Source organism: Watersipora subatra, chromosome 1 (genome assembly GCF_963576615.1).
Source record: "Watersipora subatra chromosome 1, tzWatSuba1.1, whole genome shotgun sequence".
In the NCBI taxonomy this organism is placed as follows: Eukaryota; Metazoa; Bryozoa; class Gymnolaemata; order Cheilostomatida; family Watersiporidae; genus Watersipora; species Watersipora subatra.
The window spans coordinates 40,502,468-40,518,092 of record NC_088708.1 but is presented as its reverse complement, the minus strand read 5'-3'; the positions used below and the strand labels follow the sequence as shown (position 1 = coordinate 40,518,092).

Here is a 15,625-nt window from a genome sequence, read left to right as displayed (position 1 = left end):
TAACACGGAATCAACGTCGGAAAACTATTCATCACGGGCTAGCCGAGTCACGCACTCAAGGATTTTCGCCACGCACATACAAAACAACATGCGATTTTTGTTTTGTATGTGCGTGGCAAAAATTCTTGCGCGCGTGACCCGGCTAGCCCGTGCTATTCATCGTATCGCAGTATAAATCAAATTTCAAACTTTTAGAAAAGTCGTTGACAAAAATATTTTGCCGATGGTGGTAATAACGACGCTTATGAATTACGAAAAGATGAAGTTTACCTCTATGGCTTTGAATAAAGTGATTTTCTAAAGCGAAAACAACCGTTTCGGTAGCTGTTGGGCAAAAAAACAGTTCGAATTAACAGTGTTGAGTTCGAGTTATCTATAGCAATTTATCATTACGTGGGAACGGACCAAAGGAAATGTTCGAATTAACCATGTGTTCGAGCTATCCGTGGACGAGTTATCCATGTTTGACTGTATGTGTAAAACTTGAGCACATTTCATATTTTATAGGAAAACACTGTTTTTTGCTCATGTTAAAGATAATGGTTAAAGGTTTTGACAACTCAAGTGAACTTGCTTTCACTAAAATTCCATCTATGCCTTCTGCTTTGTGTCCATTTAGATTTGCAATTACTTTCTGAGCAGTACACTCATGAAATTCTACAAAATGAAAATCTGCCAATGTATTCATTCCTGAAGCTTCATGCTTTATATCTGTGAAATGAGTGTTAAATTCTGTAGCTATTTGTTTGTCATCAATTAAGTCCATAGAGTCTAAAAGCTTAGTAATTTGTTGAGCTTTACGTTGGTTTCATTCACAAGCATTATTTATTAAATTCCAAAGCTTTCTCGGGTCATCAATTTTTAATATTTCATTACAATAATAATCAGCTTTTGCTTTTTTGATAACGATGAAACTTTATTTGTAGCTTTTATGTAGCCCTTTTTTAACTTAAGCCTCAAGGGGTAAGCTCTGTATTTGCCAAATAATCTGTCTTTCTTGCGTATCTCCGAAAGAAGTTTTTTTGTCATCCAAAAGTTTTGAAAGCTTTTAAACTTACAACAAGTTGTTTCCTTTGTAGAAGCAATTTGGTCAAAAATTTCTTTAGTTGTGTCCCATCATGCATTTCTCTCTCTTTCCATCTAATATGTTCCCTACACCATGCTCATGCTTCTCGCCTTCGAAATATACGATCCTGTAGACTACAATTTGAAAATCCCATGTGTGTTTCCATCTGATGTCGCAGACTTCGAATATGTTAATCTTTAATCTCACCATCTTTTGACTAACATTCTCCAGCTCTCCATTTTGAAACATTGCTCGCATGCTCCATGTTTTGCTTCTGATGATTTCCTTGGTGAGCACATACTTTTGACTCTCATGCTCTAGCATTGTTCATGGACTTGGCTCCCTTCACGCCGTTAGCGTTTTCTTGTAAGTTGTGTATAACCATGATTTTCTTAACATGTTCAACAGCGGTTTGCCATTGCCTTTTGCTAGGTTTTTAAACACCATCTCTAGCTCGCTAGCCGAGGGCTTGCTGAGGACCTCCTCTGCCTTTTGTCAGATTTTGTTTTGAGTCTTGAAGGGTTACTAGCAACCCTCCTCATCCATGCTGGAGCGCATGTGTGGGCAGGTTTAGCCGCCGACAGCCCGATCAAGTAAAAGGTTGTACAAGATTCCCTTGTAACTAAGACTATAGTAACTACTACAGCCATTCAAAGATCATATCTTCTTTCTTGTAACTAAGACTATAGTAACTACAGCAGCCATTTAAAGACCATATCTTCTCCCTTGTAAGTTAGACTATAGTAACTACTACAGCCATTTAAAGATCATATCTTCTCCCTTGTATGTTAGACTATAGTAACTACTACAGCCATTTATAGACCATATCTTCTCTTTTGTAACTAAGACTATAGTAACTACTACAGCCATTCAAGGACCATATCTTCTCCCTTGTAACTTAGACTATAGTAATTACTACAGCCATTTATAGACCATATTTTCTCTTTTGTAACTAAGACTATAGTAACTACTAAAATTTTGTTTTTTGAATTTGGGAATTACATTGACACCCTGAAAAATCATAATACCACAAATATAATTGGCCAGACACTAATAAAAATCTTATAACAACCAATTTCCTCATGATGGTGTAGGGATACTCACATTTGTGGTATATGACTTGCAAACCTGTTCAATTGGCTTCTGATGTTTGCTACCACTGGCATACTATAAAGAGAAAAAAAAACCAATGATACTAATCCATGTTCTAAAATTATGAAATAAACTTCTGCAGAACATCATCTATATATATAAATCTCAAAGTTTGTCGTCGCCTGTCATCTTCTTTTTGAATATCTGCCTGTCCAGTTATAGCTTTAAAATTTTGGAATAAAAAGCTCATGGCGCGCCTGACTCTAACTCACGGAGATCGCAACCACAAATTGCAAACCACGCATTTAACCACTGAGCTATACAATCCTTAGCATTCAAACACCTTTATCATATACCACATACCGTATACACATAATTAACTAACACAGTACACGCTCCTATAACGTAAATCTCCTATAACGTAAATTTCAAATGACATAAAAAACTTGTGAAGTTTTTGCTTTCTGCTATCTAAAAAGTCCATATAACATAAAGTGTCAGGCGAGTTTTCACTTTAAATTCACAATTCAATTTGAATGTTAGTTTATCTCGCCGCACTTGTGGAAGAAAAAACTTTGTGCATATAATGTTATATATAACTTATATATAACTTTCGCGACATTCTAGTTTGTCGTAATAGATCATTAAATGCGTCGACAAAAACGAAAACAGGATAGCTGCGCAACTGTTCGTAAATACAAAGGTGATTGATTGGTTGATTGATTGAGTGGTTTTATTTTGTTTCTTAATTTATTTGATCTGCACAAAATATTTTCCTGATGATATGAAGTTTGAAAGTTACAGTTGTTTGACAAAGTTTGAAAGCCTTTACAGTTGTTTTACTTTTTCTCTTAATTTATTGAAACTGCACAAAACACTTTTCTCATGATATGAAACTTGATAGTTAGAATGGTAACTGTTGTTTTATAAAAATTAATTCTCTGTACAAAGACTATTATTAAAAGTGCAACGCCAAGCATTCATCTAGTTGAACCATAATTGTAAGACAGAATAGTATGAATAACTTCATCTTTATTTTTAGCTCATCAACTAATCCTAAACAACAAATTGTTCTAAGTTTTAATCTACTGTATTTCCCTATATTATCCTCTAAGATAACTAACTAGCTATCACTATAATATCCTCTAAGATAACTAACTAGCTATCACTATAATATCCTCTAAGATAACTAACTAGCTATCACTATAATATCCTCTACGATAACTAACTAGCTATCACTATATTATCCTCTAAGATAACTAACTAGCTATCACTATAATATCCACTAAGATAACTAACTAGCTATCACTATTATATCCTCTAAGATAACTAACTAGCTATCACTATATTATCCTCTAAGATAACTAACTAGCTATCACTATAATATCCTCTAAGATAACTAACTAGCTATCACTATAATATCCACTAAGATAACTAACTAGCTATCACTATATTATCCTCTAAGATAACTAACTAGCTATCACTATAATATCCTCTACGATAACTAACTAGCTATCACTATAATATCCTCTAAGATAACTAACTAGCTATCACTATAATATCCTCTACGATAACTAACTAGCTATCACTATATTATCCTCTAAGATAACTAACTAGCTATCACTATAATATCCACTAAGATAACTAACTAGCTATCACTATTATATCCTCTAAGATAACTAACTAGCTATCACTATAATATCCTTTACGATAACTAACTAGCTATCACTATAATATCCACTAAGATAACTAACTAGCTATCACTATTATATCCTCTAAGATAACTAACTAGCTATCACTATATTATCCTCTAAGATAACTAACTAGCTATCACTATATTATCCTCTAAGATAACTAACTAGCTATCACTATAATATCCTCTAAGATAACTAACTAGCTATCACTATAATATCCTCTACGATAACTAACTAGCTATCACTATATTATCCTCTAAGATAACTAACTAGCTATCACTATAATATCCACTAAGATAACTAACTAGCTATCACTATTATATCCTCTAAGATAACTAACTAGCTATCACTATATTATCCTCTAAGATAACTAACTAGCTATCACTATAATATCCTCTAAGATAACTAACTAGCTATCACTATAATATCCACTAAGATAACTAACTAGCTATCACTATATTATCCTCTAAGATAACTAACTAGCTATCACTATAATATCCTCTACGATAACTAACTAGCTATCACTATAATATCCTCTAAGATAACTAACTAGCTATCACTATAATATCCTCTACGATAACTAACTAGCTATCACTATATTATCCTCTAAGATAACTAACTAGCTATCACTATAATATCCACTAAGATAACTAACTAGCTATCACTATTATATCCTCTAAGATAACTAACTAGCTATCACTATAATATCCTTTACGATAACTAACTAGCTATCACTATAATATCCACTAAGATAACTAACTAGCTATCACTATTATATCCTCTAAGATAACTAACTAGCTATCACTATATTATCCTCTAAGATAACTAACTAGCTATCACTATATTATCCTCTAAGATAACTAACTAGCTATCACTATAATATCCACTAAGATAACTAACTAGCTATCACTATTATATCCTCTAAGATAACTAACTAGCTATCACTATAATATCCTCTACGATAACTAACTAGCTATCACTATATTATCCTCTAAGATAACTAACTAGCTATCACTATAATATCCACTAAGATAACTAACTAGCTATCACTATTATATCCTCTAAGATAACTAACTAGCTATCACTATATTATCCTCTAAGATAACTAACTAGCTATCACTATTATATCCTCTAAGATAACTAACTAGCTATCACTATAATATCCTCTATGATAACTAACTAGCTATCACTATATTATCCTCTAAGATAACTAACTAGCTATCACTATATTATCCTCTAAGATAACTAACTAGCTATCACTATTATATCCTCTAAGATAACTAACTAGCTATCACTATAATATACTCTAAGATAACTAACTAGCTATCACTATAATATCCTCTACGATAACTAACTAGCTATCACTATAATATCCACTAAGATAACTAAATAGCTATCACTATAATATCCACTAAGATAACTAACTAGCTATCACTATAATATCCACTAAGATAACTAACTAGCTATCACTATTATATCCTCTAAGATAACTAACTAGCTAGCACTATAATATCCTCTAAGATAACTAACTAGCTATCACTATAATATCCACTAAGATAACTAAATAGCTATCACTATAATATCCACTAAGATAACTGCCAATATACTATTTTCTCAGCTAACTATATACAAGTATATCCCAGCTACTACTAGCTATACCTGCAACTTAATATACAGTACACACACATATACCATATAGCCATATAAATAATGTTACCTGCTAACTCTGCGAGGAGCTGCTTCTGACGAAAAAGGATTTTGAGAGCTAACTGCTGGCAGACCCTTCTTCCAGAGTGATTTGATAGTGGCCTTAGTAGCGGGCTGGACAGTGCTGGATTTGTTGACGCTTTCAGATATGGCTTTCATCACTGGTGTTGGTTTATGATCAGGCGTTAAGGTCGCTGTTGTTTTCCTGTTCAACAATTTTTTAATTCTGATCATGTTGATTATGTCATAAAATGTCGCACGCTTCTTGTGGGGCAGTTTCTTTGTCGTTTCTTTCTGAAAATAAAGATGTAGTATTCCTAATAAAAATGTTTGAAAATATTCTTAACAATTTGAAGTAACTTGTCACACACGTGATCAGTTGTAGTAATACATATTAGTACTGCATATATTAGATATTACTACATGTATTAGTTATTACTAGCTGTATTAGTTATTACTACATGTATTAGATATTACTACATGTATTAGATATTACTACATGTATTAGATATTACTACATGTATTAGATATTACTACATGTATTAGATATTACTACATGTATTAGTTATTACTAGCTGTATTAGTTATTACGACATGTATTAGATATTACTACACTTATTAGTTGTTACTACATGTATTAGATATTGCTACCTGTATTAGATATTACTACATGTATTAGATATTACTACACTTATTAGTTATTACTACATGTATTAGATATTACTACATGTATTAGATATTACTACATGTACTACCGTATATCCCCGCATATAAGCTTATCTCGCATATAAGTCGACCCTATAAATTGTAACACACAGCACATACCTATCAATACAAAAAGTAGCGGATATCGAGTGAGTTTGCTAGGCTTAGTACAAAAGGCTTCTGATTGGTTAATAGTTGTAATCAGACTTAGTTGTAATCAGACTTCGCGATAATCAGACTTAGTACAGCTACATAGGTCTCACAAATTGTAGATCACCAAATTTCTGATGAATAACTATTGGGCAATAGCAGTAGTGACAGTGAGTATTTATTTTTAACAGTAATAATAATGCCACTGGAAACTCCCCTGTCATACAGCCCACAACCAAAGTGATAATGGAAAAAGAAAAGGTACAGCTGGTTGAAAAATGCAATGTTAGCAGTCAAATGGCACTGCAGTGCAATAGGAGAACTGCAATGGTAGCTGCTATGTACTGGGCGTTATTATGTACAACAAACAGCAATAATGAAAGGAAAAGATTATACATGTATGTTTATATTTCTCCATGCAACAGGAGAAATGCAACATTAGAAGTAAAATGGCAAGCTGCTGTGTATTATATATACATATATATAAAAAAAAATTGTTTCCTCACCCCGGATACCCCGTATGGGTGGTAAATTCTGCTCTAACTCGGGTCTCCTACCAGAGACCTGGGAGTTTGAGCACTCGCCTCAAGATCTTAGCTGTTCCCAATAGCGCACTTTTCTGCAACTCACCTGAGTTGATTGTTGTTGGTATTTGGGCAAGCCACATTTTATGCGCTGGTGTTATTGCCCCCAGTGCCCCAATGACTACTGGGATTACAGTTGTTCTTACATTCCAGCATTTTTCAATCTCTTCTCCAAGAGGGAGATATTTCTCTACCGTTTCTTTTTCTTTGCTGGCTATATTGTAGTCATTGGGTACTGCTATATCTATTATAGTAGCCCTCTTGTTTTCCTTGTCTACCACCACTATATCTGGTTGGTTTGCTAGGACATGCTTGTCAGTTCGGATGTAAAAGTCCCAGAGGATCTTAGCGCGGCCATTTTTATTGACCTTACCAGGAGCTTCCCACCAGTGTTGTGGTTTATTAAGGCCATACTCATCACATAGACTTCTATACACAACACCTGCGACATGATTATGCCGCTCAGTGTATGCGTTTCCTGCTAGCTGCTTGCATCCACTGATGATGTGTTGGATGGTCTCAGGTGCATCTTTGCACAGTCTGCATCTAGGATCGTCTCTAGTGTGATAGATTTTCGTTTGGAGTTGCCTTGTTGGGAGCACTTTCTCCTGGGCTGCCATGATTAGCGACTCTGTATTGGCCGTTAGGTTTCCTTTGTTCAGCCACATATATGTCTGGTGAAGATCGCCAACCTTAGATATTTGTTGGTGGTAAGCACCATGAAGAGGTTTCGTGTGCCAGTCAATTTCCTCATCATCAGGGCGTAGGTCCGTTGTAAGAGCAGCCGATTGAAATTCAGCTAGCAACTTATCTGAAATGGCCATGGAGGCTGCATATGCTTTGATGCTTTGCTCCTCTTCTTTCACTGTCTGCTGTACACTTTTGAGTCCCCTACCGCCATCTTTCCTATCAAGATACAATCTAGTAGTATCAGATTTTGGGTGGAGTGCTCCATGCGTGGTCAGCAGTTTACGAGTTGCTAAATCTGTTTCTTTGATGGCTTCCTCAGTCCACTTTATTATGCCTGCTGGATATCTTATTACTGGCAGTGCGTAGGTATTTATTGCCATGACTTGGTTCTTGGCATTGAGCTGGCTCCATAAGACCTGCCGAAGGCGTTTCTTGTATTCGGTAATGGCTTTGTGACGTACCTCGGCTTCGTGGTTGATGTTGCTTTGCATAATCCCCAAGTACTTGTACCCTTCTTCTATATCTTTGATGGTACAATCTGGCATTCTTAGGCCATCTGTGAGCATAGAATGGCCTTTCTTAAGAATTAGCCTTCCACATTTCTCAATACCGAAAGTCATTCCGATGTCCTTGCTGTATACCTGAGTGAGGTGTATTAGCGAATCAATGTCCCTTTCTTTGTTAGCGTACAGCTTGATGTCATCCATGTAGAAGAGGTGGTTTATCTTGGTGCCACTCTTAAACTGGTACCCATATTGAGTCTCTTCCAGCATATTGCTTAGAGGGTTTAGGCATATGCAGAAGCGCAGCGGTGATAAGGAGTCACCTTGATAGATGCCTCGCTTAATTTTGACACTCGCCAGCTTTTTGCCATTAGCCTCCAGTTCCGTCTTCCATTTGGTCATTGACATCTTGATGAATGCCACAAGAGCAGGGTGAACATTGTACATACTGAGACACATGAGTATCCAACTATGGGGAATTGAGTCATAGGCCCTTTTGTAGTCGATCCAAGCCATGGCAAGATTGGTATGCTTTCTCCTGCTGTCTTGACAGACCGTCCGATCCACCAGTAACTGATGTTTGGCTCCTCGGGTGTTGCGCCCAATTCCTTTCTGAGCACTGGTCATGTAGTGACTCATGTGTTCTTCCAGTTTGTCTGCAACTATTCCTGAGAGCAGTTTCCAAGTGGTGGGCAAGCATGTTATTGGTCGATAGTTTTTGGGAATTGGCCTCTGGATCTTTTATCAGAAGTACAGTTCATCCTTTGGTCAGCCATTCTGGATGATCACCTTGTTCTATTAGGCATTCCATCTGCTTAGCCATTCTAGTGTGAAGTGATGTCAATTTCTTCAACCAGAAGGCTTGAATAATGTCATGGCCAGGTGCTGCCCAGTTCTTCATACGCTGCACTCTGCACTTGATGTCCTCTTTGCTGATGGTGAGTCCTTGCTGAGCCACAGTGTGTTGATGGCTCTCTTTAAGCCTCTTCCGCCAATTTGCAGTGGTGTTATGAGTAGTCTCTTTCTCCCAGATGTCCTTCCAGAACTTTGAAGTGCTAGATTGGGGAGGCTCAGACATTGGCCTCTGCAGTTCACCTTTGAACTGGGAATACACTCTAGATGGATTATTGATGAACAGTTTGTTCATTCTCTTGTTATCCCGCTCTTTGGTGTACCGCTTCAGTCGTGCTGAGAGTGCTACTAGCTGCTGTTTGGCAGATTCTAGAGCTTCTATTGTGGCTTCCCTTTTTGGACGCTCCAAATTGTGGTTAGATATCTCACTGAGCCTACTAACTTTCTTGCGCAAGTCCTTGATCTTATTTTGTAGCCTCAGCTGCCAGGATGGAATGGCTTGAAGCCTTGTTGGCAGTGGCTTAATATCCATCTCCTCCAAGATGATGGTTGCTGTACTGTAGATTAAGGCATTAGTCTCACTGATTGATTCAGTTGAGATCGACTCCAGTGCCAAGTTAATGTCTTCTAACAGCTTCTTAGGTATGGCCTTGCTAACTCTTCGTAGTGGTACCCTGCTTCCATAATCATTAGCAGCTGACATCTTGTTGATGATATTTTCCGCAAGCTCTCTCACCCTTGGGTCAAGGTCCAGTGCAGTGTTGACATGCACTCCTTGTTGGTTGAGGTTACTTGGGTGACCTGTTCCCTAATTTCATATACCTCAAGTTCCGATATGAGGTGCCGCTTGATTATGTTACTACTCTGAGCTACAAGTTGCTTAGTGGTTAGTGTTTATCCACAGTTGGCGCATCCTCCCCATGTAGCCCCACCTTTGAGGTTCACTCATAAAGTAGCACTGCATAAGGTCCGTGTTATCAGTCCGAGTCCATTTCATCCGTTTTGAACCAGTAGCCCATTTTTCACTGCCTTGTTCTGGTTCAGCTACAGGCAGCGCGGACCTTGTTTGACCGGGCGACGTCCGAGCCGGCATGGCTTTGGTTATTGCACTCATCATAGAGGTTGTAGACATTATACAAGCAAGGGTCTTGTCTAAGGACCACCAGAAAAGTGCAGTTGTTGGGGTTTGAACCGAGGACCTAATGATCACGGTCCCGATACCTTACCAACTGCACTATCTGTCCTGTATATATATATATATATATATACAGGACAGATAGTGCAGTTGGTAAGGTACGATATATATATATTGTATATATATATATATACATATATATATACATATATATATATACACGTATATATATATATATATAGCTGAGGGGCTGTATATCATTGATCACAGCAACCAATATCAAGAAGTGATATTTATCTAGATTTCTGTATTTATATCTAAAGAATTATGCTGAATTTAAAAATCTAAACAGATTTTAGCTGGTTGTCATAGAAATAGATGTATATCTATAAGAAAATGTAGGCCTATAACTTAATTTTGCAGATATTAAAAATGGCTTGGCAGTACCGCAATATTGAGCACAGCCGTAGTACCATCAACAAAATCTTTAGAAAAATAATAACAGTAACATATTGCACACCATCGGTCACTATATACTTCGATCTTGTAAATTCTAATAATTCTTTTTATAACTAAATTTTATGAAATCGAATAATTATTATTACAATTAAATATTGTAATAATCTTATAGGTAATATTGTAAGAATCGTTAGAAAAATATCATCATAATTTCCTTTACTTTCACTGCTTAGGACATCACTTGGAATACCAAAATACTCGTTATAAGTGTCCAAAATGTCAGAATCCCGTAGAATCGGCAAAAAGAAACGATTAATTTTCTGTACTTTTACGTTAATTACAGAAACTTCCGGCAATTAGACACTGCCATAGACTGAAAATGGTGAAATGTGCACGTTTTTCTCTTGAAATGCGCACGACTTAATAGTTCTACTATTTGTCGCACGGCCTTATTGGCGTTTCGTTGGCCTATCTTTATTTTGATTAGAGAAAGATTATCAAGTTTTATCACGATTGTTGGTCAAATTAATCTGTCTATTGATGTATAATCCGATCAGATGGGTTAGTTCTAAGATATTGCGGTAACCTTTCAAAGACTTGGTAACATATATAAATAGTTTTATATGTGTTTTGTATCATTATTATACTTAAACAACTCTACACAAAAATGGTTAACTTTGTTGAAGAGATTTTGGTACAAGGGTTTGGTCACGGCCGTTAACGAATATTTTTTCGGGAGTTGTGTGCGCATATGCATTTATCATAAATCTCCCAAACAATCGCTTTGCTCGTGTTTGGTCGTGGGATAAGCTATAATAATAGTGGTGACTCGGAGCATGCTCAACTTTTCAACCATGGTAGTGTGAATAAAACAAAACAGTGTTTGAACTCATTCCCCGACACATCTGTAGCCTCTTTATGGCATCAAATAATGTAAAATTTCCTTTTAACAAATTTAGTTAAATGCTATGACAGTATATGCTTCAATGTTAAATACTTGGTTTACCCGAATATTTAATTGTTTTCATAAAAAATATATTTAATATTTTATTAATGGTAAGAACTGTTTTAATCCTTAAAATTTGAAGCCCCAAAGAGATCTTTCCAGTCATTTAATGTATACGTGACATTATCATCATCCCATGTTTCTTCATCTTGTTCTTCAATTTCTGTTGCTGCATCACTATCTTCAGTTTCAATTCCATTATATTCCCGTACCGTTTTTTCTAGTTACCGTATATCCCTGCATATAAGCCGATTCTGGGACCAAATTTTTTGTCCAATTTATGGGGTTCGGCTTATCCGCCTTTTTGAATGCAAACCAAAGGGCATTATGCTAACTTAATTTGAACAACTACAACTCGGACCATGCGGCTAGTAGCCTTACAGTTCGTTTTATACAATAATGATGGCCTGCACTTGAAGAAAGGCTGCATGCAAAGTTTCATTGACAATCAAATGCAACAGAATCGATAAACTTACATGTAGCATATTTTTGTCCAGCTTTTGTTCTCATGGTAAGAACATGCAGATCTACGCGAAGCAGATATTATTTGATAACGGTACGCTATGACAGTCAGTGGTTGGACATACACATGATCGCTTGCACTTCACTCACGCCACATGCATTAGCATTACTAGTACATGTATATCGCTAGGCAGATTAAAAAGATTTTACCACAGAACTGTCTGATTTTACCCATAAAGGAAAATAAATGTCTTACACTACTTTTGTAAAACTAAAAGCAGTAGTGGCTGCAAATAAAACAAGTAGTGTTGAAGCAGCAAACAAATTAGAAGCGGATGAGAGCAGTATTAGAATATGGGAAAATAATAATTCACTGGGTTCTATCTTCAATTCAAAGCGTGCAAAAGAGGGCCAAAAACTAAACGATTTCCTGAAATAGAAAAGGCCATTGTTGTGTTGAATGATTTGAAGTTCAAAGGCAGAATGACTATTGTGTGACCAGGTTGGCTGTGCAATTGCAAGCATTGCAGATGGCCAAATCTGGAAAATACCAAGGCATCTCAACGTTTACTGCTTCTAAGATTTGGTGTACAAGGTTTTTGATGAGAAATTAGATATCACTAAAAGTAAGAGCAAATATAGCCCTGAAGCTATCTGAATATAAGGAAAAGGGGATGAACTTTCAATGTTATGTTATCAATAAACAAAAAACTTATGATTTCTTTCTCAATGGAATAGGCAATATGGATGAAAGCCCAATGTATTTTGACATGCCAAGCAACAGAAAATTACACCAAAAGAGTGAAAAAACCAGTCCTTATCAAGACAAGAAGGCATGAAAAGACCCATTTTACTGCAGTAGCTTAGTTGCACGGCGGATGGAGTAAATTTGTCCCTAGTGGTAATCTTCAAATGAATAACGCCCTAAAGGATAAATTTCCCACTGGTGTGGTCATCCATCAGCACCCGAAAGGATGGATAGACAAAGAATGTCTAATGAAATGAATAAATAAAGTGTGGGTGTGCAAAAATGGAGTTCTTAAAAACGCTTCATGTTAGCCTGGGAACAATTCAGAGCTCACCTAACTGAAAAGATGCAGATGTCTCTAAATGAGTCAAACACTGTCTGCGCAGTCATACCAGGAGGATTAACTGGCATACTACAACCCTTAGATGGCAGCCTGAACAAACTCTTTAAGGCATGCATGTAAAACCAGTGTACATAAACCTTTGTACAGAGTTTTGTACTAAGCCTACAAAACTCACTCCATTTCCGCTACTTTTTCCTTTGATAGGTACGTACAGCGTGTTACGATTTATAAGATCGGCTTATATGCGAATTCTTATAAATTCCCTGATTTCAGGGCTTATATGCAAGATAGACTTGTATGCGGGAATATATGGTAAAAGGCTAGCACAAACAGAATCAAAATGAAACTTGTGCTAAAATTTTGAAAGAAAAAGTTGTAGTATACTTTGAGGAGTTCTCTTTCCATCGCACTTGCATATGCCTTCAACTTGATCTTGATTCCCTCGTGAAAACTGTCTACAGCCAGCAGCGGGTGCTCCTCACCTGGCACCAGATAGAGTATTGTCTCATTTGGGACCTGAAGAATGTAAATAACTGTCATCTTGTTAAGCATCAACTGTCATTGATGCTGTTGGAAAAGCTATAAACTTTTATGAAGTCTGCAGCCTGCGACGCCTCTATCGTCTATTTGGTGTTTTGAGTGCTTACATCTTCTATCTCACAGTAGAATATAGTGAGCGGACAAACCACTGCATGTAGTTTGATTGAGATTCTAAGATTTGAATTAAATCCAATGCCATTTGATTTTTTTCAACCCTATGACTAGCTAGTATATTATTCATGAACTTCTCAGAAGATTGTAAAATTCTTGAAATATGGAAGTCATGATTATAGATAACAATGCCTTAAATATCCCTCTATATAAAAAACTAACTAATAACATAGCAATAGTGGAGAAACAGAAACACTAACATAAAATATTTTTTGAAATACAAGTAATTAAACATCCATGCCACATTCACTTACTAACTAAAGAATTTTTACATCAATTTTAATATTTCTAATATTTGCACTGGAATATTTAATTTAGAATTTGTTAAATTACAACACTTTACCTCTAAACTTTTTTATGTCTTTTCAAGTTTTTCTAGTTATTTAGTTTATCTATCAACAGATACCCGCATAACTAGTTGAATGGTAAATTATTAAAATTCAGTTTTCCCAGCATGTATTGTCAAGTATCAGCCAAACGTGATTAAAAAATAGAAAATAGTTTGTATAGCTCAAAAAAATTAAACTTATTCGAACAGTTATTGGGTGAGTGTATACAGTTTGTGCACAACAGAAATAATCTACCCTTATGCCATAACAAGGCAACAAGAAGTCTTACATTGAACTGTAGGATTCTAATAGTGGTGGGGATGAATGTAGGGCCAACCAGCTCCAGGTCAGGTCTGTCAAAGACCTTCACCCGACCATGCACAAGAAAAGCGTAGATGATGTTATCATCGAGGTTGAATACGGTCTGGTCAGTGATATGTGGAATATACCCTTTGTCTAGGAAGGAAAGTGCGGCCTCTGTCGGGGTTTTCTTTAAAAAGAGAAATACACTGAACTAAAGGTATTTAACATAACTGCCAGACAGCATCATAGTTGACGAATACCTCCAAAATTATCATTCGCTAAGTTTCAATGAGGAGATGCTATGTTGAAGATTCAAATAATCGAAGAATGGAAATGAGTCATTGCATCAAATGGTCACACAAAGTACTATACTAAAAAATGTTTAACTACGGTGGTTGATTTATGCAAATCATCGCTGCACACAGTGTTTAAAATCAAGTCACTTTGGTTGCTCAGCAAACTCTTAGAGATTAGAGGCAAAGCAATGAGATCACGTGAAAAACAATTTAAGCCATTAATGTACGTTTTTTCCTGCGTAATTAACGGAGATCTACAACAAGTCCTTGATACTAAATCCTGATGCCATTGATTGTTGGTTATACTTGAAATCGTATGCTGAGAACTCATTGCGCTATTAGCCACACCATCACATGACCATGACTTCAATGAGCCATTACCTCGTGAACACCCAGTGATTTATTATATATAGCATACGGTATATGCAATAAACATGGACGTAGCAAATGTGTAGGCAATTGGAGACGAGATGCTGTGCTCACAGACTTACCTCAAACTCGTTGTGCTCTGCAAGAAGGTTGGATATAATCTTGATAGCACAGTTTTTCCACAATTTAAGCTTGACTTCAGGATAAACATCAAAGGCCATTTCAAGGTCAGTAATATTTAGAAAGTATAACTGTACAGCTGTTTCAGCAGTGACAGTTGCAGTGACGTGTCGATCCATTAGAGGGCCCATCTCTCCAAGCACCGCACCCGCCCCCAGATAGTCTATATACCTGTAAAACCCCATGCTATGTATACAACTGCTTGTTCAACTATATTTAATTTGTTTCACTAGATTTTAAA

The 15,625-nt window shown here is 36.3% G+C and overlaps 1 protein-coding gene across 1 annotated transcript in view; it reads right to left on the bottom strand.

Annotated features, from left to right (window-relative positions):
- Positions 1–5,565: 5,565 nt before the first annotated feature.
- Positions 5,566–15,625, bottom strand: part of LOC137387530 (sperm-specific sodium:proton exchanger-like) — a 46,634-nt gene continuing 36,574 nt past the window's right edge. Inside the window, exons 20-23 of the mRNA XM_068073984.1 lie at positions 15,327–15,555; positions 14,526–14,726; positions 13,581–13,712; positions 5,566–5,853 (exon numbers count right to left, since the gene is read on the bottom strand). Of these exons, the coding sequence (XP_067930085.1) occupies positions 5,566–5,853; positions 13,581–13,712; positions 14,526–14,726; positions 15,327–15,555 (850 nt within the window). The remainder of the gene's footprint in view (positions 5,854–13,580; positions 13,713–14,525; positions 14,727–15,326; positions 15,556–15,625) is intronic.